At 39.3% G+C, this 21,480-nt stretch overlaps 2 protein-coding genes across 2 annotated transcripts in view; one reads left to right on the plus strand and one right to left on the minus strand.

Annotated features, from left to right (window-relative positions):
• The first annotated feature begins 25 nt into the window (after positions 1-25).
• mrpl13 (mitochondrial ribosomal protein L13) lies at positions 26-15,527 on the plus strand. The gene is made up of 7 exons (XM_050047094.1): positions 26-170; positions 1,629-1,752; positions 2,632-2,725; positions 3,472-3,532; positions 6,628-6,714; positions 9,080-9,201; positions 15,118-15,527. The coding sequence occupies exons 1-7, from the start codon at positions 144-146 to the stop codon at positions 15,140-15,142; spliced, it is 540 nt and encodes a 179-aa protein (XP_049903051.1). The 5' UTR covers positions 26-143; the 3' UTR covers positions 15,143-15,527.
• A 2,571-nt stretch (positions 15,528-18,098) lies between these two features.
• The window catches only part of col14a1a (collagen, type XIV, alpha 1a), a 171,401-nt gene continuing 168,019 nt past the window's right edge, over positions 18,099-21,480 (minus strand). The window contains exon 43 of the mRNA XM_050046615.1: positions 18,099-18,562. Coding sequence (XP_049902572.1) covers positions 18,237-18,562 — 326 coding nt within the window. The 3' untranslated portion in view covers positions 18,099-18,236. The remainder of the gene's footprint in view (positions 18,563-21,480) is intronic.

Genomic DNA, 21,480 nt, shown 5'->3' on the forward strand with positions numbered 1-21,480 from the left:
ATGGGCTAAATATGAATAAACTCGTAATACAGGACACGCGAAGTCTCACATCTTGTTTCAACTGGGACTAATTACTAAGCGGACTGCCACTCACGTTTGTTGAGGGTCAAATATTTTGAGGATGTGCAGGTAGTTTCATCGAAATGTCAAGTTTCTCCCGCTCTGCCCAGGTAACCATACACATTATACATTATATGGTCTTATTTTCATCTCACATGTTGACCCGTTATGTGCGTTAAGTTACTGTAAAACACAAACGGGCCGTTAGCTAACAAGCGTTGCTAATGAGCTAGCCACGGTGTGTGGTTGCGGCTAACTGTCAGAGAAATAAGCGAGAGTTGTTGCGGCCCAGTGTTAACACTGTAATTTGCGAGAAGCTATATAGGTTAACTGTATTATTATTTCAAGCCCTTTAAACTTTAACATAACTCCTTAACTTCACCCAGTCAAATTATGCTAGCTTGAAGCATTTGTGTTTTCTGTGGCTACTTTAAGTTCCACTAACTTATTTATATACACACTTCAAAACTGTGTGTGTGTTAATTACATTAAAAGCAAGGTATAAGACATTTTATTTTAATTGCGATTTAAGCTTTAAGTTAATTGGACCATACTAGTATTTATTGAACTACGTTTTAATATATATATTTTTAAGACATTTACGTTACATTGTATTTAATAAAAAAAAATCTGAACAGCTTGGCTTGTTGGTGCTTTTAGTTGAGCTTCTAACAACCACCAACAAGCTTGAAAATGTATGATCTGTCAAACATTAGATTGCATTAATAATTGCTATATCTGCCACATTCCTTTGAGGAGGTTTTTCTGACAATTTTGCCTTCATTCATAGGCCTGTGTATTTAATGTAAGGTACATAGGACTTGGATTGATCAGCAGTGTATTTGTGCTGTTGATGGTGCTGTTCTGTTCATGGGGTTAAGGTTATTGAGTCTTTATTTTATTTCAGGCCAAGTATGGCAACATTACCAAATAGAAATTAATCATGTGATTTCTTACTCGAAATGTTCTGAGTTTTAAACTAAAGTCGCCACCCAGTCTGATGCCATAGACCTTTTTCTTTTTTTGTTTAAGATATTTTTTGGGGCCTTTTTAGCCTTTATTTGATAGGACAGACAAGCGTGAAAGGGGGAGGGAGAGAGAGAGAGAGGGAGTGACATGCAGCAAAGGGCCACAGGCTGGAGTCGAACCCGGGCCGCTGCGGCAACAGCCTTGTACATGGGGTGTCTGCTCTACCACTAAGCCACCGACGCCCCGCCATAGACCTTTTTCACAGAAGATATTTTGACTTGTTATAGTAGAAAAACTTAGGTGTATCTGAAAAAACATGAAAGATTGCTCCATTATATTCTAGAGTAAGTCATGACAGTGACAGTGCGACAGCATGCACAAAACCAGGACCATAAAACTAAAGCAGCTAAATGGAATTCAGCCATCATTCATTTTATTATTTACACATGTGCTTTTCCTACGGTGACGTGTCAGATTGTTTTTAGTGAAGAGGTCAATGCTGAATATTCAGGTCTCTATTGCTTTTCATACTATTAAACATGCAACGGTCCCATGCCGGTCACTTTGTTAAACCCATTCTTTCCTTGTTCTTCTCTTAGCAATGGGCAACCTTCGCTCGTTCCTGGCTCCTGATCGATGCCCGGTTGCAGCCTCCTGGGAAGATTGCAACTATGTGTTCTGTGAGGTTACAGGGGAAACACAAGCCTATCTACCATGCATTGAGTGAGTAGGAGTCCACCAGTCACAGGACATACACACACACACACACACACACACACACACACACACACACACACACGTATAAAGTCACAAGTAACTGTCTAACTTTAACATAAACTATTTACTATGTATTAACTATTGTTTTTTTCTACTATGAAACCACATCCCATATTTAGGGAACATTGCCTTTATTAAGAATTCCAATTTATTATTCCCATGGCTTAGGAAAGTTCAATCAGTGTTTGTGAACCCAAGCATCTCTCTCTCAAAGCCAGAAATCAGAGAAGTAAGTCTCAAACTTGTGATTTCATCAAGTATAAAGTCTGGAACAGCTCCATAGACAATGTATGGAAGCATGATTTTTTTCGACCCACAGAATGTTGGTTTTCTTTTTTATACCAATATGAGCTTTAGTCTGTCGTAGTGTTCTTGGTTCTGAAACAGAAAATGCAACCATATACTCAGAACAGCCTCCTTGGTGCTCTCAGTGTCCTTTATAACATCTGTCCCTATTCATTTAAGAGTTGTCCTTGTTTACTAATATTTGTTAGACTGTCTTAGACCACAGGAATGTCATGTATAAAATTTGAAAAAGGGCGTAGTTCCTCTTTAAGGTTGTTGTGGTGTGTTTCTTCCACATGATGGCAGTACAGGATAAATTTCACAGCTGTTTTTACTTCCTTATTACTTTTACTTTAAAAACTGACATTGTCACGGTAATCTTTGTTGGTCTTGCAACTAACCACTATATTTGGTAATATCATTGCCAAACTAGCTGTGTCTGTACCTGTCTGTCTCTCTGATAAAAAAGTCAATTATTTCTTTGTAATTTTTACCATAACGATACGCCTGAGAATAAACAGTTTCTGAATATCTTTGCAGGTGACTGTGGTGACCATGTCGTAGTTATAAATAGCAGACACATAGCTTTCTCTGGAAACAAGTGGGAGCAGAAAGTCTACTCATCTCACACTGGGTGAGTCGATACTACCTCATATGATACTTCACTTCTCCCTGTTTTTTCCCCCTGTTCCTTTTTATCCTGTTTCCAATTTGTCTTTGTTCTTCGATACCAATGAAAGAAATGTTTTGAGAAAGCATATCTTAGTGTCTCAGTAGTCTCTTGTCACATTCACACTACAGGAAAAGGAATGACCCACTTGCGTTTTGTTGACTTACAACCCATAAAGCTTTTGTGGTCGATTAGAGTTGTGTTGTATTTTTATTCTGGACTCACAGATTTGTGACAATAAACTGTTGGAAATAAATAACCTGTTCCCTCAGTAAAGTACTTTATGCATGGTGTATATTAGAAATTATGGGTGGCTGGTGTTGGTCCAAGATTGGCTTGCAATACAGCACTTTAAAGGAACACACACTGAGGTCTGCTTTAGCTGTTGTAGTATCCTTCGTCTGCTGAAACATTGTTAACACGCATTCCCATTTTTTCACAGGTGGTTAATGTATTTCTATTGGGTAAAACAGAAAAATGATTTGATTAGAAGTGTAGATAAAACAACTGAATGCTCTTTAATGTATTCAGGATGTATATTGTATATAGGTTGTGTTTAGTAAAAGATATTATTTGTCTTGTCTGGTAGCATCCTTTCATTGTTAAAGCTGTAAATGGATTACATGAGAGGTTTCAGGGATGTTAATGCTCAGTGGTGTTGCATCATCTGATGACTGATGACTGACTGAGCTTGTTGTTTTTCCCTAAAGGTATCCAGGTGGATTCAAACAGGTCACAGCTGCCCAGCTGCACCATAAAGACCCCAAAGCTGTAAGTGTCATCAACAGTATTCTCCATTTTTACTATTGAGAGAGAATTCAAAACCCTCAGATGTGCCACTGCCACATAACATACACCATGAATTTTTATTATACTGAATGTATAATTTAACCCACATTCTTGGGGATTAGTCTCATTTCTTTGTCGGCCCCATGCTGTGCAGAGCAGGTGTTCCTTGGTTTGACATTTATCCCTTCCTTCATACGTGCTGCTTGTGCATGTTAATGTGAAGGGCAGAGAATGGGGATTAAACAGCAGTGGCTTTACACTGGTGATGGTGGTGGTTGGTGTGTTCTGAAACTCAGTACAAGGATGTCAGTTCAAGGATAACCCCTGGGGTTTTGGTTGTGTTGCATATTCATGGTTTTGGGTTACAGACTCTTGCAAGGAGAGAATGAGAAACAACTCATGAGCCTGAAGGATAAATCTGGCGATAGTGTGGATTTTTTTGTATTGTCAACAAATCCTATGAAAAGACCAAAACCAACAATAAATTGATCCACTAAGGAGTATTTCTTCTTCTGTAGCCCAAGCCTGATAATAGCCTGTTCCTCTGTGCCACAGAGCCTCTATTAAGACTGTTAATTGATGGGGAAACGTGCTCCTTCTTTCTGGTGAACACGGACACTGTAGTTTATTTTTAAGGCAATCCCACATACACGGTCCTGCTGCTGTAAATACTCACCAGGGTTCTCATTTATAAACATTGCATACGCACAAAAAGAGGCCTGAAAAAGGTGTACGCCGCTTCCCATTCAGAAGCTGTGATGTATAAAAACAGACTTGATGGGACAAACTTTGGCCCATGCTTATGAACATTTTGAGATGGGAAATTGGCCACGCAGATGGTGAGGTGGAAGCCTGATTGTAGAAATTGTCAAATATTTTTTGGCTTTTTGTACGTGCATTTTTAGTACAGATCCTACGCTTTGTATTATAAATAAGACCCCAAAATACCAGTATACCACTGTACTTCTGTTGGTGTAGCAATGTAGGACATTATTAAGCTTTTTAATTAAAGATGAAACTTTACATTTGTGACCTGTTTTTTTAAAATATACACCCCTGGTAGAAATGAATAGGCTTGTGGTTCAGAAAGTGTTGTGAGCTGGAAAAACTTTTTGTTGGTTTTGGTGTGTTTTATGAGATTTGTTAACATCACCAAATATATAAAATAATACTTGCCTAATCCTTTGAACTGAAGTAATATTTTATGGCCCAGTGTGTTGCTCCTGTGGCTCATATCAATTAATACTGAGCATCATGTTAGGTTTGACAACAGACAAAGATAGTTGATTTTGAAACAGATCTATTTGACTACTCTCATCAGTTTATTGTCCATGTCTTCATTTTAACATTTGTCGAGGGGTGCAACAGTCTGAAACCAAGAACAAAACCAAGACACAAACTTCCATATGGCTGTCCTGTCCTCCATTTCACAGTCCAGTAATATCAGCATTGTACAACACATTTTGATTTTCTTTGCTATATAAAATAGGTAAACTATTTCCCATGGAAGAGCTGCGTGCAGCACATTAATTCTCTCAGCCCCTCCCTGCCCCAGTCTCACTTGCACTCTGTTTCTTCCTCTCTTTCTCACACACATCTTGACTGGACCTGTCTGTGTCTGTCATTTTTCCAGCATACTGTAGATAAATCTGGCTGTGTTACCATGGAAATCACACCCACATGGCTCCTGCAAATTTTCTTTTGGAATATTTTTCATATTTTTCAATTTAAGAAAAAATACAGAACACACACAAACATGGCTCCTGTTTCCAAAAACTTCTTTTGGAAGTTTTGTAAAGAAGAACTAATGGTTGTTAAGTTCCCCAGTAGGCAAATTTGTGAGTCCAATCAAAAAGCAAATCCTACAGGTTTTGTCACTAAAGTCGTGCCAGAATGTATGGAGCTTTGTACATGACTAGGTGCAATGCAAAAATGAGCCCTCTTCTATACCACATTTAAAACATCTGTCTGGTAACTTAGGTTTATATTTTTGCAATCTCTGTGCCGTCATATAGAGCTGGTGAAGAAAGTTATAATGGATCAGTGTTCACGCATATTTTGACAGCTATACAAGCTTAGGAAATAGCAATGTGAGGCACTGAATTTGATGTTTGTTTATTAGATCACACCCTGGGCACATTGAGATCGGCTGAGTGGAAATATTATGGTTATCTGGTGGTCAGCAATGTGTCGACTGGTTGTCTTTATGTAGCTAACTTATTTGTCGTTATTATCAAATTATTCATTAAATCATTATTTTGATATTTATGTCTATATATTAGTGGGTTGTATCTGATTTAATGAAACCCACTCATTTTTTTCCCTTGTGGATTTGGAGAATCGTTACACCCCTACATTTGGTTGACCCTTTCTTGCTTGATATGTATGGTACAGCATGCATGTATCGTCTTCAGACTTATCAGAGGAACACAGGGTGTTTAATCTGAATACTGCGCTTCACAGGTCAGGAGTGATTTGTTGTTGCGCAATAACAGGCTGTTCAGAATAATTTAACATGTCAACTGCAACAGCAGAATGAGAGCCATATACAGGGGGGGTTGCCAACTTATTCCACGTGTGGCTCGTAAAATACTGTGAAATTGCTCCCGTCCTGTGGGAAACACTAAACGTAGGTGAATGACCTGTACTGGTTTCCAATCTGTAGTTTACAGAACCAGGCCAGACGTTAACTCTGCTGTTGGCTCTACGCTGATGCAGGCTTTAGTCCAGCCGGTGACCACAGACGTGTGTCCTGATGGCGGTTTAGTTAAAATGAGGTTCGGAGGGTTGGCGAGCGAAGAGGGAGAAACGGAATTGGACAGATGAATGATTTGTCAGCACAGCCTCTGTCCAACATCTCTCTCCAATATTTCTGTCCAATGTCTCAGTCCAGTAACTCCGTCCAAGTCGAATTCACATTTGTGCAACATGCCTCACATTGAGAAACACAGTTTGGGAAACAAATGTGAGAAAAATGTGGAAATGAAGTATTTAATGTTGCTTAATCTGCCGTCTTTTTACAAGAAAGAGTGAGCTGGTTGTGTGACAACCTTTTTTAATGTGCTTCTTCTCACCAGATTGTGAAGTTAGCGGTTTACGGCATGCTGCCAAGGAACCTGCTGCGCCGTACCATGATGCAGCGACTACACATCTTCTCTGATGACGTAAGTCCAGTTTCTCTGTATCTCTCCGAGCTGATGAGTCCTCACACTGCCCCCATTATGCCTTCATTGTCCAGGCTTATTAGGGACAATCAGGAAGAGGGCACATTATCAGGAGGGGTGCACTGATATCACTCTGCAGATACTGACACAGAAGAATGAGCCAGTTTTAATCACCCTTCATCCAGGTCACCTTTACAATTAATGTAAATTAATTACTCTGAAACTAATATATGTAGTTCAAGCTGATTGTTGCCCTCGACGGAGGAGAATGTTAGTCCTTATCTTCACCTACATTATCTCAGCTGGTGTGTGTGTTTAAAGAGTTGGACAATTAGCCGTAGTGTTTCCCACTGGGTCAGAGGTTCCTTCAGCAACACTTTTACGTCTTCTCACTCTTGTATAACTCAAAGTTGCTTATCTATTACACTATTCTTCTTCTTCTTCTTCATCTTCTTGTCCTTATTTCTAGTTACAGTGACCCATAAAAGAATGAAAACAAGTTATTTTTGGTTGAACAAATGCTTTATTATACTTGAAACTTGAAATCATTTTTTAATGGAAGTATGTGTAAAAAGTCTGACAGTCAGTCAAGGAGGAAAGGAGCATGCGTAGGTGAGATTCTCCAACCAGTTGCTTTTTTTTTTTACCGTTGACAAGCAAATGTTCACGGTGTGTTTACTGTCAATTTACATACCACATTATACAATGTAACCAGAATACCACTACAACCTCAGGAAGGGGTCACACTTAATGACAAACCCACAGAGACTGATAACCCAACTCAGTTCTACTGAACCAGGGTGTCTACAGGTCCTTAAAGTCTTCATCTATTCATCTACTTATTAAAATAAATAAAAAAGTCTTAAATCCTATCTTAAATTCAATTTTTGAAATATGAGGCCTTAAAAGTCAGTAGACTTATATTTGAATATGTGAGGTCTTAACTGTCACAAACATTTTTCCGTAACCGCTTATCCTGTTAGGGGCCATGGGGGGCTGGAGCCTATCCCAGCTGATATTGGGTGAGAGGCATTGTACTGTCTTATTGACAGATTTGGTTAATCATCAGTCTTAAATTAGTCTTAAATTAATGCCTTACATTATCTTAAAAAAGTCTTAAAAAGCATTAAGTTTGAGTGTCTGACACCTGTAGACACCCTGGGAGCAATTTAGCATCTTTCAGCTCTTTGTTTTGGTTTTACGACCTGAAACTTTACTGTTTTGGTTCACTCTCACTCAGTGTTATTTTCAGTCGCAGCAGGCAGCTGTTCTCAACAAAAAAATCTAAAAACCCACTGTACACTACCTGCTCTGCACCAAACAACAAACAGATACAGTTAGCAACTAGCTGGAGAACACAGTGAAGCATTTAAAGAGAGGCATATCTTCCTCAGTAGTTGGTGAAGACCAAAACAGAGCTAACAGAGTGAATATTGGACTTGTAGTCATTGTGTGACATGAACAGGACTCCAAATGAATGTGGCTTTGTGTCTGCTGGAAGTGTAAATAAGCAACTGAGAGTTGGTGTCAGTCTTGTGCTTTGTATATTCTGCATTGTGTTCAACAGCACATCTTGTTCTGTTTCCACCAAGAGGCCAAAAATATGAATAAATACTGTTTTGATCACATTAAAATTGGGTTACCAATATGTTTCTATTTAGTTATCAATCTATCAACTTGTCTCCTCTTCCTCTTTGATTCAAAGAGAAAACTTTGATTGCGTCACTGATGCAGGGATCTGCAGGCATTTGGGAGCGTTCAGCTCTGATTGTTTTAAAAATGATGTTGGCGAGAACCACCAGCGTCGCACGTCACAGCTTCTGAAATGAATTTAAACCAAAAAGTGCTCGACAGACTGTTAATTGAACTGGCGATCTGCCCAGGTATTAACTGGATGTAATTTTTATTCATGCGAGAGAACACGATCATTAATTCCAGGCATTGGAAGAAAACCAGGTCTTTGAGTTTTGACTTGTAAAGTAATACATGAGGTGTTTGATGTCAGAAGTTAGAGCTGAGGGAAGTCAGATACCTGTCGTTTATTTGGTCGGGACTTGATATCCACCATCAGAATTGATGTTGTGCAGTTTGCATCCCTAATCACTAGCAGATGGGCTTCCCGAGCCTTGTGAGTAACTGCAGTCTCATCTACAATTCAGAGCAGTTCAGGCACTGTAAAGTTGCTTATGAGGATTTTACAAAGTGTGAACGTTACTTTCTTCTTTACTCTCTCCTTGTTTTTCATGTCACCAACTTTCAGGTCTTACTCCTCTTATTAAACTCCATCTCCCCTCGATTCCTTCTCCTGTCCACATTTTATTTGATTTATTTAATTTCAGTGTCTCCTCTGTGTCCTCCTCACTAGGAGCTGCCAGACGACATCCGAGCCAACCTGACGGAGGAGCTGCCACAGCCCAGAGAAATCCCCAGGAAACTCAGCGAGTACACACAGGAGGAGATAGACGCATTGCCCAGGCTGTGGACACCGTACGTAGAACACACACTATGCTCACAAATGCCAGCAGACACTGTCCATACACACACACATGTTGATGTCACTGTGTTTAAACACTAATACAGATGAAAGCATTATTTGCTGTATTACACACAGGATTATCAGGATCACTCTCTTTATCGTTGATCAGCCATTTTGGTGTGTGTTTGTGTGGAGTGTTACACATTCAAGGGATTCTGTAAAACAAGGTACTGAAGCTAATGAATAAAGGCTTCTGTTTTTTTTTTTTAATTCAGCCCACGAGAGAAAACTCACTGTCACCAAACACGATCTTGCTTAGGATCTAAATAAATTATTGAAAGACACGAGAAACCAAAAACAGTGCACACAGAATGTGTGTAATTGTAATATTTCATGTTTAAGTGCGGTGGTTCCCAGGTATGCTATTTAGTAAAACATTTTTGCTTCTAAGGGTTGATTATATCGTACACTGTGATGTAGTTTAAGGCTGTACAGAATACCATTTTTGGGGCTGTGGAGCTTCAGGAGTAATCAACAGTGAATATCTGGAGCTTTGGCTGACAGGGGTGCTGAACATAAATGCTCATAATTAAAGGCTCCGAATACGAGACAAAGCCAGACAAAGTGCTGTGAAACAGAAGCGCAGAACAGCATACTAGCACCAACAAATTTAAGATTTGAGATTTCTATTTATAAGATTCATATTTTTATGATTTCTTTGTCATTTCTTTAAAAAAAAGGAAACCTACTATGCTTATCCAACAAACGAATACCCGCATATCAAATATTAGGGTGCAGTCCTACTAAAGTTTCAAATACAGACAACCTTGAATTTTTACATTAGTGTTTTCAGTATTTGTTGCTCAATTGTTACAAGATGACAAGTAACAAAATGTATCTTCTGCAGAGAAAATATATATTACCTAATACTCATACTGTGAACTAAACAGAAAATTACAGATTTTAACCTCTGCTAATAAAAGCTAATGCTAACCCTTCACTTCTATCTTCATATGGCTTTTTTAAATTGTCCCAAACTTTTGAAAGTACCTCACTTGGGAGTCTTTTTTTAATGTTTGTGTTCTTTGCACCATAACGACTAATACACACCCAAACACACACATAATCATATTTTCTTGTATTGTACTGATGAGGAACAGCCAGAAGGGGGTGATGTAGATCTGAGGACCGTGTCACATTTCTACTCCTCACACCCTCTCAGTGAGCATCAACCAGCCTGACATTGTGATACAGTAGTTGTCGTAAGTAGCTTTAGACGACATCTTTCAGCTGTTTGGAATGTTGCAGTCAGCACCTCATTTATCTGTAAAAATAATGATTTCAAATACTCTCAAGTTTTCAGTAGTCAGTTCAAACAGATTTTTCGTATATAGCATTCAAAAGAAATAAAGGTCTAAATCTGATGGCAGATGGTGAAGGTACCAACAAAATGGTGAACCTGACTTTGGAGGAGAGGCACAGTAGGTGGTTTATCACTTAACCTGTCTTTATGTTAATGAGTGCAGAGGATTGACTCGTCCTGCTCAGACCTTGTCAGAAGTGAACAGTGCAGTCATGTTCACACATTCTGCGTTAATCTTGTGGTCGTACCATTGGGTGTCCCTGCTAAAAATTGACAGTCAAATCTGATTTGTCAAGTCTTGCCTAGCGTCGACTGACAGCTGAATTATCAGATATTTCTCTTTTTTTGTTCATTAATCCATATTCTCATGTGTGACATTGGTTTCAGCTTTCCCCACACCAGACAAAAACGCAGAAACACCCAAGTCAACAATTTGTCATCTTGACTTAGCATGAGAACTTTTTTAATAATAGCATGCCTTCCATTGAGAGCTGTTGTGTGTGGAGGTGCAGCGCTGTCCACAGTACTGAAAGGGAGCAGAATAGGTTGATAGACAGACAGGCAGGCAGAATTCATCACTTTTCTCAGGTCCTACTTGCACCTAAACTTTCCCTTAGACAGAGAGCAATGCAAGCTGCAAACAGCTGTTTTTAAGCTGCTGCTGATTTTGAGAGAAGTGTTCATAAGTTAAAAAAAATACTGTCTTGGTTCTCCATGTCAGAGGTTAGAGGGTGGGGGTGGGGTCTCTTGTATCACACTCTGCCTCCTATGTAAAATTATATATTCAGCACCCCCACATGGCCCGAATGGCGTGATCCCTTTGTTTCATAACCACATTTTCCTGCAACTGTTCCAGTTTGACCGTGAGATGAACAGTTGAATCAGGCTCCTTAGACTGAATCCTTGAATGGTCAACAATTTATGGTTTACCCCGACTCACAAAGCAATATATATATATATGAATCGATCCAATGTAAAAGCTTGCAGACCCCTTTTTGTGGCCAGTCTCACTCTGACACTTTAATCATGCAGGAAAAAAGATTTTCACTGTAACTACAAACACATGTGGCTGTGTTGTGAATGATTGTCAGCCTACAGAGAGCTGTCAGTATGTGACATAATGCACAGAGAACAAAGACTCACATGATACTGCTCCTGTGTGAATACAGTTATAGGAACTTGCAAACAGTTCTAGTACCTAAATATATGATCTTTTTTCCCCCAAGTTGACATTTTTATTTACTGCATATAAAGTTTTTGTGGTGTTGTGCCTTGTGAGCTTCCCTGAAAAGCTTTATAAATTAGGACTGTTGTTCTTTATGCTGTTATCCAACAACATAACACTGAAGGGCACTGCAATATAACAGACCTCAGCTTTGTGCTCTCTGGATGTGCATCAGCAGTTGTTTAACAGAAACTTTGCAGAGATTTCTGTTTCCCCCCCAGCCTGCATGTCGTGCCAAACATTTGAATATAAATGGTGAAATGTCACAAACACATGTGGGGGGAAGTCGGCTGTTTTCCCGCCACTTCCTGTCTGGACATACAAGGTTTCTCTGCAGGGTGTGAGAGAGCATCTGTTATTTGGCATAATCATATTCATGGCTTTTTGAGTCAAGTATTTTCTGGTTGGAGATTGGACTGACATTGTGACCCGTGCCTCGCTGATCATGATAATGTCGTCCTGTTGCATTTCTCCGGCTTCACCTGTAGTAAACATCATTCTGACAGGTTAACTGAGAGCAGTCTCTCCTCCACCTGCTCAGCTCTCACATCCGTCAATCCATCCAGCCATTCATCTCCCAGCTCTTTATCCAGGTCAGGGTTGGTCCTCTTCATCTGTAGAGGCAGTTGCTCAACACTCAAGTCTTCTGGTTCTCTTCATTTTAACTGCTCAGAGGTTGTGACTGCTGGTGAGCTCGTGAAAAAGATCAAGTGGTTAATAGAAAAAGGTTTACACCTTGTGGCTCAACTTTCAGCTACATCACAGTCTAATATACTGTAACACTGCTGTTACTGCAGTCAATACACTTTAACCCTCCAGGATGTTGTAAATATTTCCATTTCACACAGTAACTACCCAGATAACAAGACTACTATAAAACACAGTCATGCAACTGTTGTACATTTCTTTACATCATCTATAATGTGATGTACAGGCAGGTTTGTGGAGGTTGTTTTTGTATTAAGTTTAATACACCATTTGCTAGCAAGTCTTGATTTGAAATGATCACTGTATAAGTGGAATGAGTACCAGGGTGTTGGGACAGCAGTATTTGTGAAATTATTTAAATGTCAGTTCACCCAAACTACAAAAAATAACCCCACTATTTTCTTACCCTGAGACCAGGGCGGGACAATATATCAATACTGTGATGTGAGACTAATTATTATTTTAGACACTGGATTTTGTAATATGGTTTCAAAGGCTGCATTACAGCACAGTGATGTAGTTTATAGGGAAGGGCATTTTAAGTAACTTTTGTATTTGAGCACTGACATTACATTAAAATAAAGTACTCGATTCCTCGCAAAACAAAAAAAATCTAACATAAGAATAGGAATGTAATTTGGCCGACAACAAAAAACAAATGCAATTTGAAATTCATTTATTGAACAACCAGGCCTTAGTTAGACATTTAACCAATAAATTCAAAGTTAACATAAGAAATATCAGCACACTTTCTGTTGCTGCCATTACATAAGTTAGATGCACTGAAGGATCATCTCCGGAATCCAGAGCTCTCCTTCTCCAGGGTCGTTTCAATGTCTGCCGGGTTGGCACGAGCTAACATAGCAGCAGCAGCTAACCTGCGCTGAGCAAAACAATACTCTCAACCCAGCTGTATAATGAAAAAGATTTTACCCTTTTAAATAGAAGAATAACATAAAAGTCATGTTTACATGTGGGAAATTGGGCGGCGATTCCCCTTCCCGATTTGGATGTCAGTCTTAGTTCAAAGTGTAATCAAGGACTCATGTCCATCCGTAGTCACTCTCTGTACTTACCACACTGTTCTAGCTGTTCAATTATTTGCCTTTACCCACTTAGTCATTATATCCACGTTACTGATGATTATTTATCAAAAGTCTCATTGTGTAAATATTTTGTGAAAGCACCAATAGTCAACCCTACAATATTGTCGTAACATGGATATTGAGGTAATGGGTCAAAAAAATATTGTGATATTTGATTTTTTTTTTTTTCATATCACCTAGGCCTACACCAGAGTAATTCGGCCATGCACATAGTTTGGGTTTTGTTTGTCTGTTGTCTCAGCCTCAACCACCCCAATACAATGGAGGTGAATGGTATGGTACTCAAAGTATTTGAAAATAAGAAAGATTGAATACCCCATGTCCCAAATATCCCGGAAAATCCACAAAACAATTTTTACTGAAGAAAAATCTTGTGTAGATTATCCAGAGCAACAGGGACATTACCATTGTTTCACAAAACAGTGCTGCTATTGAATTCTCTAAATGTGATATCTCAGTACCGTGAAGCACAGAATTCCTTTCACCTCCATTTGCGTGGCAGCAGAAATCTCAGACTCTCAAAACCCGGACAACCAAAGCCAAATCTGCACGGCTGGTTACCACAAGAGGCTGACCCTTTAAACCTACAAATTACCCTAAAAATTACTACGACGCCGACACCATTTCACTGATTGTGATGTGGTGAACCCTCCATCTGGTACTTCAAACACATATGAACAAATCATAACCCACATTTGGTATGAATAAGTGCAAACTGAATCCACACAGAGGGCTCTGATCCAGAAACTCTTTTCATTCAGATACTGTCCTCTGTGCGTGCGTGCCTTGTACAGAGGCATACAGCATGCCTGCATTATGTTCAGCATCCCTGTCAGAGCGTGTGTGCACGGTGATAAATGAGCCACTTCTTATTGTTTACTGGTCCAATCTCCTCAGCCAATCAGCGCGTGTGCTCAGGCCTGTCGCTGTGTGGTCGTCAAGGTCAAGCTAATCCTGGTTTATTTAAGGGATGGGCCGTAGCCTCGTTAATATTCTCTCTCTTATTCATTTTACTGACCAAATATATGTGTGCGTGTCAGGGGAGATGGGGTTGAGGTCACCAAGGGCGATTCAATTGTTACCCTTTATTAAACACATAGTTAATATTCTCTCAGAAAACCTTGGAGCAGAGGAAAAAGATTATTATTGGATGTGTGGCCCCCTCCGCCGCACACACACAGAGCTCAGACAGAAAATCAACAACATAAACATACTGCTGTAGTTGATAGCAGGGCTATTACAATTGATAACATTTTTTCTACTTTGTATCAAAACCAATACAGCATGCCGTGATAATATCTGTCGGCTGCAATCTCTACTCAAAATTAAAGGGAAAAAAACACAAAAAGAGGATGCTGTGTCTGGTCTCATTTTGAAAAAGCCAACAAAAAAAAAAAAAAACCAAAAAACCCACGATAAGATCTGTGTGGTTTCTCATCTGTCAGTTTTTTTCTCCTTATCGGCTCTTTTTCCCAGACTTTTATGCCTCCCCATACTAATGTGTTGTCTTGTGTTCTCTCCACAGACCTGAAGACTACAAGATGAAATGAAATCAAGGCTGCCCAACGTGACCGAGGACCTGAATTATCCAGAAACAGCTTGAGATTCCACCATGCGGCTCCGCTCTGATCAGAGAAAATCAGATTCCGTGGGTTTTCCTCTATTATGCAACCATGAAACGATCAGATCTGGCTCATAAAAAATGACATTTGTTAGAGCTGATCCTGCTTTTGAAGGTTTGTGGGTTCACAGTGAAACCAATTAATGTGTTACTATGACAACATTCAGGCCATCCGTGTGGTTTTAGTCAAAACAGTTAACTTTGGTTAAGAAATCCTGAGCTTTTTGTTGTGTCAGTGTGTCAGAAATGTCCAGAGTGTTGTTCAAGTATGAATCAATTCTGTTGTAAAATAGCTAATAAACAATTTAATAACCCTTCTCGTCAAGTAGTTTTTACATAAATGTTGTAAAATCTAGTAAACGTTTGACCTTTTTGTGTCGTTAAAATTAAACAAATGACCTAAAACACATTTTATAGTCTCATTACAGATTTATTGGTTATAAAAGCAAACAAAATATAAAATAAATAAGATCATATTGTACTAACGGGCGTGGCGGCGAGACACATTCCTTATTAAAACTGTTCAAGTTTGGACCTCAGATCGGGGCCAGCTCACAGCTCAACTTTTGGTTACTTTAGTGCTTGTTTTTTCAGACTGCAGCGCAGGAGGGGGGTAAAGTTTACACTTGTGTGGTTCAGTCCTTATTGGTTTCTCCGAGAGGCAGCCAACTGTTTTCAGTAATAACTGGATCCAGGTCTCATTCCAGCAGGAGGTCAGAGGTCAACCAGTGAGCAAAGAGCTTCCACAGTGAGCAGGCCCGACTTTGCATAAGAACAATAAACGAAACAAACTGGGGCAGCAACACGAGACACAAACAACACAGATTTGTCTTCGTAACTCACCACGAGCCTGAGTGTTAAAACTCAGTACACACCTGGTCCATCTTTGTAGCAACAGAGTGAAATGTCGCAGCACAAAATGTGATGGTAGCCAGATTTTCTGTGAATCAAAATTATAATTTAAAAAAGTAATATTTGTGTTCCACAGTGTTAAGGTAATATTGAACTGGAGGGAAATTTAGGTATTTTTAAACTGGACCCTATTTTCCCATGTTTTTGTGTCTTAGTGACAAATGGAGACAACAGTTTAGGAAATTGGTCCCTATGGGCAACTGTGCACTGTGAAATCCATTAAAAGTGTTTGTTTTTGCCACTGACAGGCTGACAGATTGTTATTACAAGTGTCTGACAACATTACAGAAACGACCCCATGGAGAAATTAAGCAATTGTCCTTACCTTTCACTGATCCCGTACATTTGTTACAGTGACCAAGTCTCACCCAAGGAGGAGTCTTGTTCTAAAATCTCGCAGACTTTTCCACATTTTTTTTAAATCAGCTAAATATTTAGCCGTGACATAAAAATCTTTTATAGAAAAATAACATTATGCTACGCTTTCTCTGCTCCAACACAACAAACTCTTTCTGGCACTCCTCTCTGCAGTTCTTGCTAATGTTTCCACTGTTGTTTTTCCTGCAACAAGCCACCTCCAGAGTTTGCAACACATTCATTTATCTGTGGTGCACCACCACAACATCAGCATTTACTGCCACTTTTTTCTTTAAAGAATATTTTTGCTGCATTTTGCCTTTATCAATAGTGCAGTTTAGGATTGATAGGAAAGGTGGGAGAGAAAGAGGGATATAACATGCAGCAAAGGGCCACAGGCTGGGATCAAACCTGAGCTGCTGCAAAGGCTTCAGCCTACATGGAGCGCACACACTACCAGGTGAGCTAGAGGTCACCCCATTTACTGGGCACATTTAGATTTTTCTTCTTTTTGGAGCTGCATTTCACTCTCGTGGCAGAGGAGCAGATTGCTAAGTGCACTGAAAAAGTGAAACTGAGCAGTTTGTTAATTCAAATAATTTAAGTGTTGTCCATTATATTCCAACTTTACTTTAGATGAAACTTGCTGTGTTCCCATGGAAACCATTCACCCTGCGGTCCTGTGCTGGCAAAAGAGTTTGCCTTCACACACTTCTGCAGCAGCTGCTCCTCTAATTCATCATCCGACCACAAACTGATCAAAGGAAGTCTTGCGTGTGATGTTTAAACAGTTTTTTTTCCACAATTCTTCATCTTGCCACTCAAACTCAACAAACTTCTGCTGAGGGAAAAAGTAAAACTCCTAATAACAATCCGAGCCTGTCAGAGGCAAAACAAGCACTTTAGTGGATGTAAATTGATGGTGCAGAATTGCCCATAGGGATTACATTGCAGCCTACTTCACAGCTGTGGCTGCAGCGCTCTCTCTCAGTACTAGACCAATTTCAAAAGTTGTTGTCTCCATTAGTCACTCAGACACAAAACATCAGAAAATAGGGTCCATGTTAAAATATACAGAAGTTTCCCTTTAACAGAAATGTGACACTTCTACAGTCAATTTTGGGGGTTAACTCCAGTAAGTGTTGATTAAAAAAAATACACAATACTGTCACTTCAAAAACATTTTAAAATTTGTTTACACACTGAAATCAAGACCGCATTAAAGTCGGGGAATCGTGGTTCATCCTTATAAAAAGCAGCCTGTACACATGTTGCCAGCTCAACATCCTCCGTTTGAAGTGTGAAATAATCTAGCTAGTTACATACAACCAAAACAAGATGCACGTGTCCAGTTACACACTCAATGTTTGGCTCAAAGGAGACATGCAGCTTCACACAAAAAGAAGGGTTAAGTCCTGAAATCAGCTGTGAGATGAGAAGGAACAAGTCTTACCTTTACATTACCACTGGATAATGCTAACATAGATCAGGCACTTTTTCGGACCCCCCTGTTACAGAGATATTGTACAAGAGTCCATGGAGCTATTTACATTGTTTCACCAGCTGGACAAAACCACTGGATACACAGGGAGGGGGGGGGGGCTCTCACCACAGNGGGGGGGGGGGGGGGGGCTCTCACCACAGTTTCAGATGGGGTAGGTGTAGGTGCGTGTCAGTGTCTGATTTGTGTGTACTATCAGTTTGTGTGTTGTGGCGTGCAGGGCTCAAGCACTTTAGGTGAGTCCATCCTTCCTCTAAAGTCCTCCCTCCTCACTCTCCTCCATGACGTCACGTGAAAACCTCCTGGCGACGCCCGGCGATCTCACCTCCGTGTCCTCAGAGTGGGTGGGGCTCGAGCGGTAAACATGGTAGCCATGAGCCAGTTGTGAGGGCTGTTGGGGGTAGTACCGAGGGGGGTAACCACGGTAATAGGGGTCCTGCTCTTCTGGACCCTCCTCCTCCTCCTCTTCCTCCTCGTCTTCGCCTCCTTGGTCGTTGTTGTAAGCCTCTGCAGCAGGGTTGTAGGGCCGGTTGTAGGGCGGATTGTAGGGCTGGTATCCACCGTGGGGCAGGGGTTGGACTGGGGTGGTGGGAATATTTAGGATCAGTGAGTGATTGTTTCTGGATCATTGCAGCTAACATAAAATCACCACCATGAGAAAGCATGGAGCGAAGTTAAGGCTGACTTTGGGACTACAGTTTTCCAACACAATCAAAGCAATGAGGAGGCAAAACAAGCTGAATAACTGTTGCCCAGGCAGATTTGGGACCCACAAATGTCCAAAAGATTACGTTAATATGGAAGTAAGTTAATGAAATAGGAAAAATCTGGTTTCTACCCGCTATCGCCCAGATCTGATCATTTTCCACAAATAAAAAGATCACATCTGGGTCATATTCGGGATACATTTTTGCCCAGTTTACAGTATATGAGATGTACAGATTGAGGGGTTCAGTAGTGAATGCAGCCAATCAGCATCAAAGCAGCTCATCACTATTTAGCCAATCCATCAGGTTTTAAAAGATGAGATTAATTTCAAAGCGATTTGAGCTTGAAGCGGAGGATGCTGCAGCAAACCACTGCGTGTGCGAGCATTTGTTGACAGATGGCACTGAGATCAGCGGTGGTGATCATCGCAGCAGTGTTACGGGGTTTGTTTGGTCTTATGGGAAGGTAGGTTAATCAATTTTTGTTTCAGAGGCTGTCAAATGAAGAAGCAGCTGGATTAATCCTCCAGCTCTATGAAGAAAGTTATCTGATCGTAGAAGTAATCCTGTTTCTATTCATACTAAGGAATGAAATCTAGTGCAAATAATGTTTCTAAAGATTTAGACCAGAACTAAATTAGGGCACAAATTTAACTAAAATCACTTGTTTTGTTAGGATGCTTTTAAAGTCAGGCTGTTAGATTTGTTGCCTTAAAAATCCAGATAATTTTAAAGACGATCCTGCAAAAGTCAAGTGCTGGTTCCAAGAGTAATTTGGAAAAAGGTCTCTGGGGAAACAAAATGTAAAAACCGCTGCTGCAGGGATTAGAGTTTAAACACAGAGGACAGGAGTAATTATCCATCCCAAGAAATACGGAGGCCTTGAAGGAATAATTTATCAATTTCCTCAGTTTTTTAGTCTTAATGTACAGGGCACAGAGAGAGGAGCGGAGGGAGGTGAGGAGAGGAGGACGGTTGGAGAATGCTCCTCAGTAATCATTCCCATAGTCCTGTTGAACTTGAGTCAAAAAGAGGAGGAGACAGAGGGAGGGGAGCACAGGGAGGGAAAGAAGACAGAGAGAAGATGTTACCTCATATCAGGAGGAAAAAACCCAACGACACCAGAGAGTTAAACCTCTCAAACCGCACTGACAGAACTTCCCCAGCTGTTGGGGTGCGGTTTTGGAGGTAGAAAAATTAGTGTTGAAATCTGCTTTTCTTCTTTAAAGAGAAGAAAATACACACAGCCTGAGTATATTTTACAATACACTTAGCTCATATAAATATGAAGACATTCAGATAAATGTTTGGAAAGAGGGAAAATGTGTCAGATCTCTATTTCTCTTTCTGTTCATGAGAAAGTATAAATAAAGATTCCCAACACAAAAGTCAGTAGTGCAACAAGAGTGTACAGAGTATGCCCAGAAATAACATGCCTTGTGAGTAATACTGAGGTCAGCCATTCGTTGCAGTTACACACCGTCCTGTAACTGCAGTGTTTTACCACATGTTACTCAACAAATGTTCATTTGAAGGATATTTGTATCATGTGCACAGCTCCACCAAAAGATGAATTAAAGTGGATTTTAAGAAATAAGACTTATGATATGAAGGTAAGCAAGGTTTGCAAGTTTTCTACGAAGATATGTAATAGATATGTAACTTATTGTTAGGATAATCTGTAGCTATTGTTTTTATATTTGTCTGCTGTTGCTGTTGCTTTATGTTTGCTTTTTAAATGCGTTTTCTGCACTGTTTTTCTTGCTTTTAGCTTTTGTTTTTAGTGATCTATTGTTCCTTTAATGTTTTATCTTAACGTATTTCTCTTGTAAAGCACATTGAATTGCCTTGTGTATGAATGGTGCTATATAAATAAAATTGCCTTGCCTTGCCTTACGAACCAGAACAGCTGTCATTATACACGGCTGTGACTATTTACAGTGTCCATATTAATAATGCATTACATTTATGACATACTATACCATGACTTACATTTTTAAAAAAAAACATTTTTAAGGTATGCTGTATCATGACATAAATTAATGCTATTTTTTTTAATTACTATAGAATGACATTATATGATTTTTTTAATGTTATGCTATACTATGATACTTTTTATGACATTTTTAAAGCATACTAAACTATAATGCTTTTTATGACATTTTTATGTCATACTACAGTATGATGCTTTTTATGACATTTTTATGTCCTACTATACTATGATGGTTTTTTGGACATTTTTATATCATACTACAGTATGATGCTTTTTATGACATTTTTATATCATACTACAGTATGATGCTTTTTATGACATTTTTATGTCCTACTATACTATGACACTTTTTATGACATTTTTAAAGCATACTATACTATAATGGGTTTTTGTTTGGATATTTTTAAAGCATACTACACTATGACACTTTTATGACATTTTTAAGTCATACTAAACTATGACGTGTTTTTGGACATTTTCATGTCATACTATACTATAATGTTTTTTTTGGACATTTTCATATCATAGTTTACGATGATGCTTTTTATGACATTTTTATGTCATACTATACTATGACACTTTTTATGATACTTTCATATCATATTACACTGTGACACTTTTTATGACATTTTCATAGCATACTATACTATGACACTTTTTATGACATTTTTATAGCATACTATACTACGATGCTTTTTATGACATTTTTTTTAGCATACTATACTATGATGGTTTTTTGGACATTTTTATATCATACTACAGTATGATGCTTTTTATGACATTTTTATGTCATACTA

This window comes from Epinephelus moara, chromosome 6 (genome assembly GCF_006386435.1).
Source record: "Epinephelus moara isolate mb chromosome 6, YSFRI_EMoa_1.0, whole genome shotgun sequence".
NCBI classification, from domain to species: Eukaryota; Metazoa; Chordata; class Actinopteri; order Perciformes; family Serranidae; genus Epinephelus; species Epinephelus moara.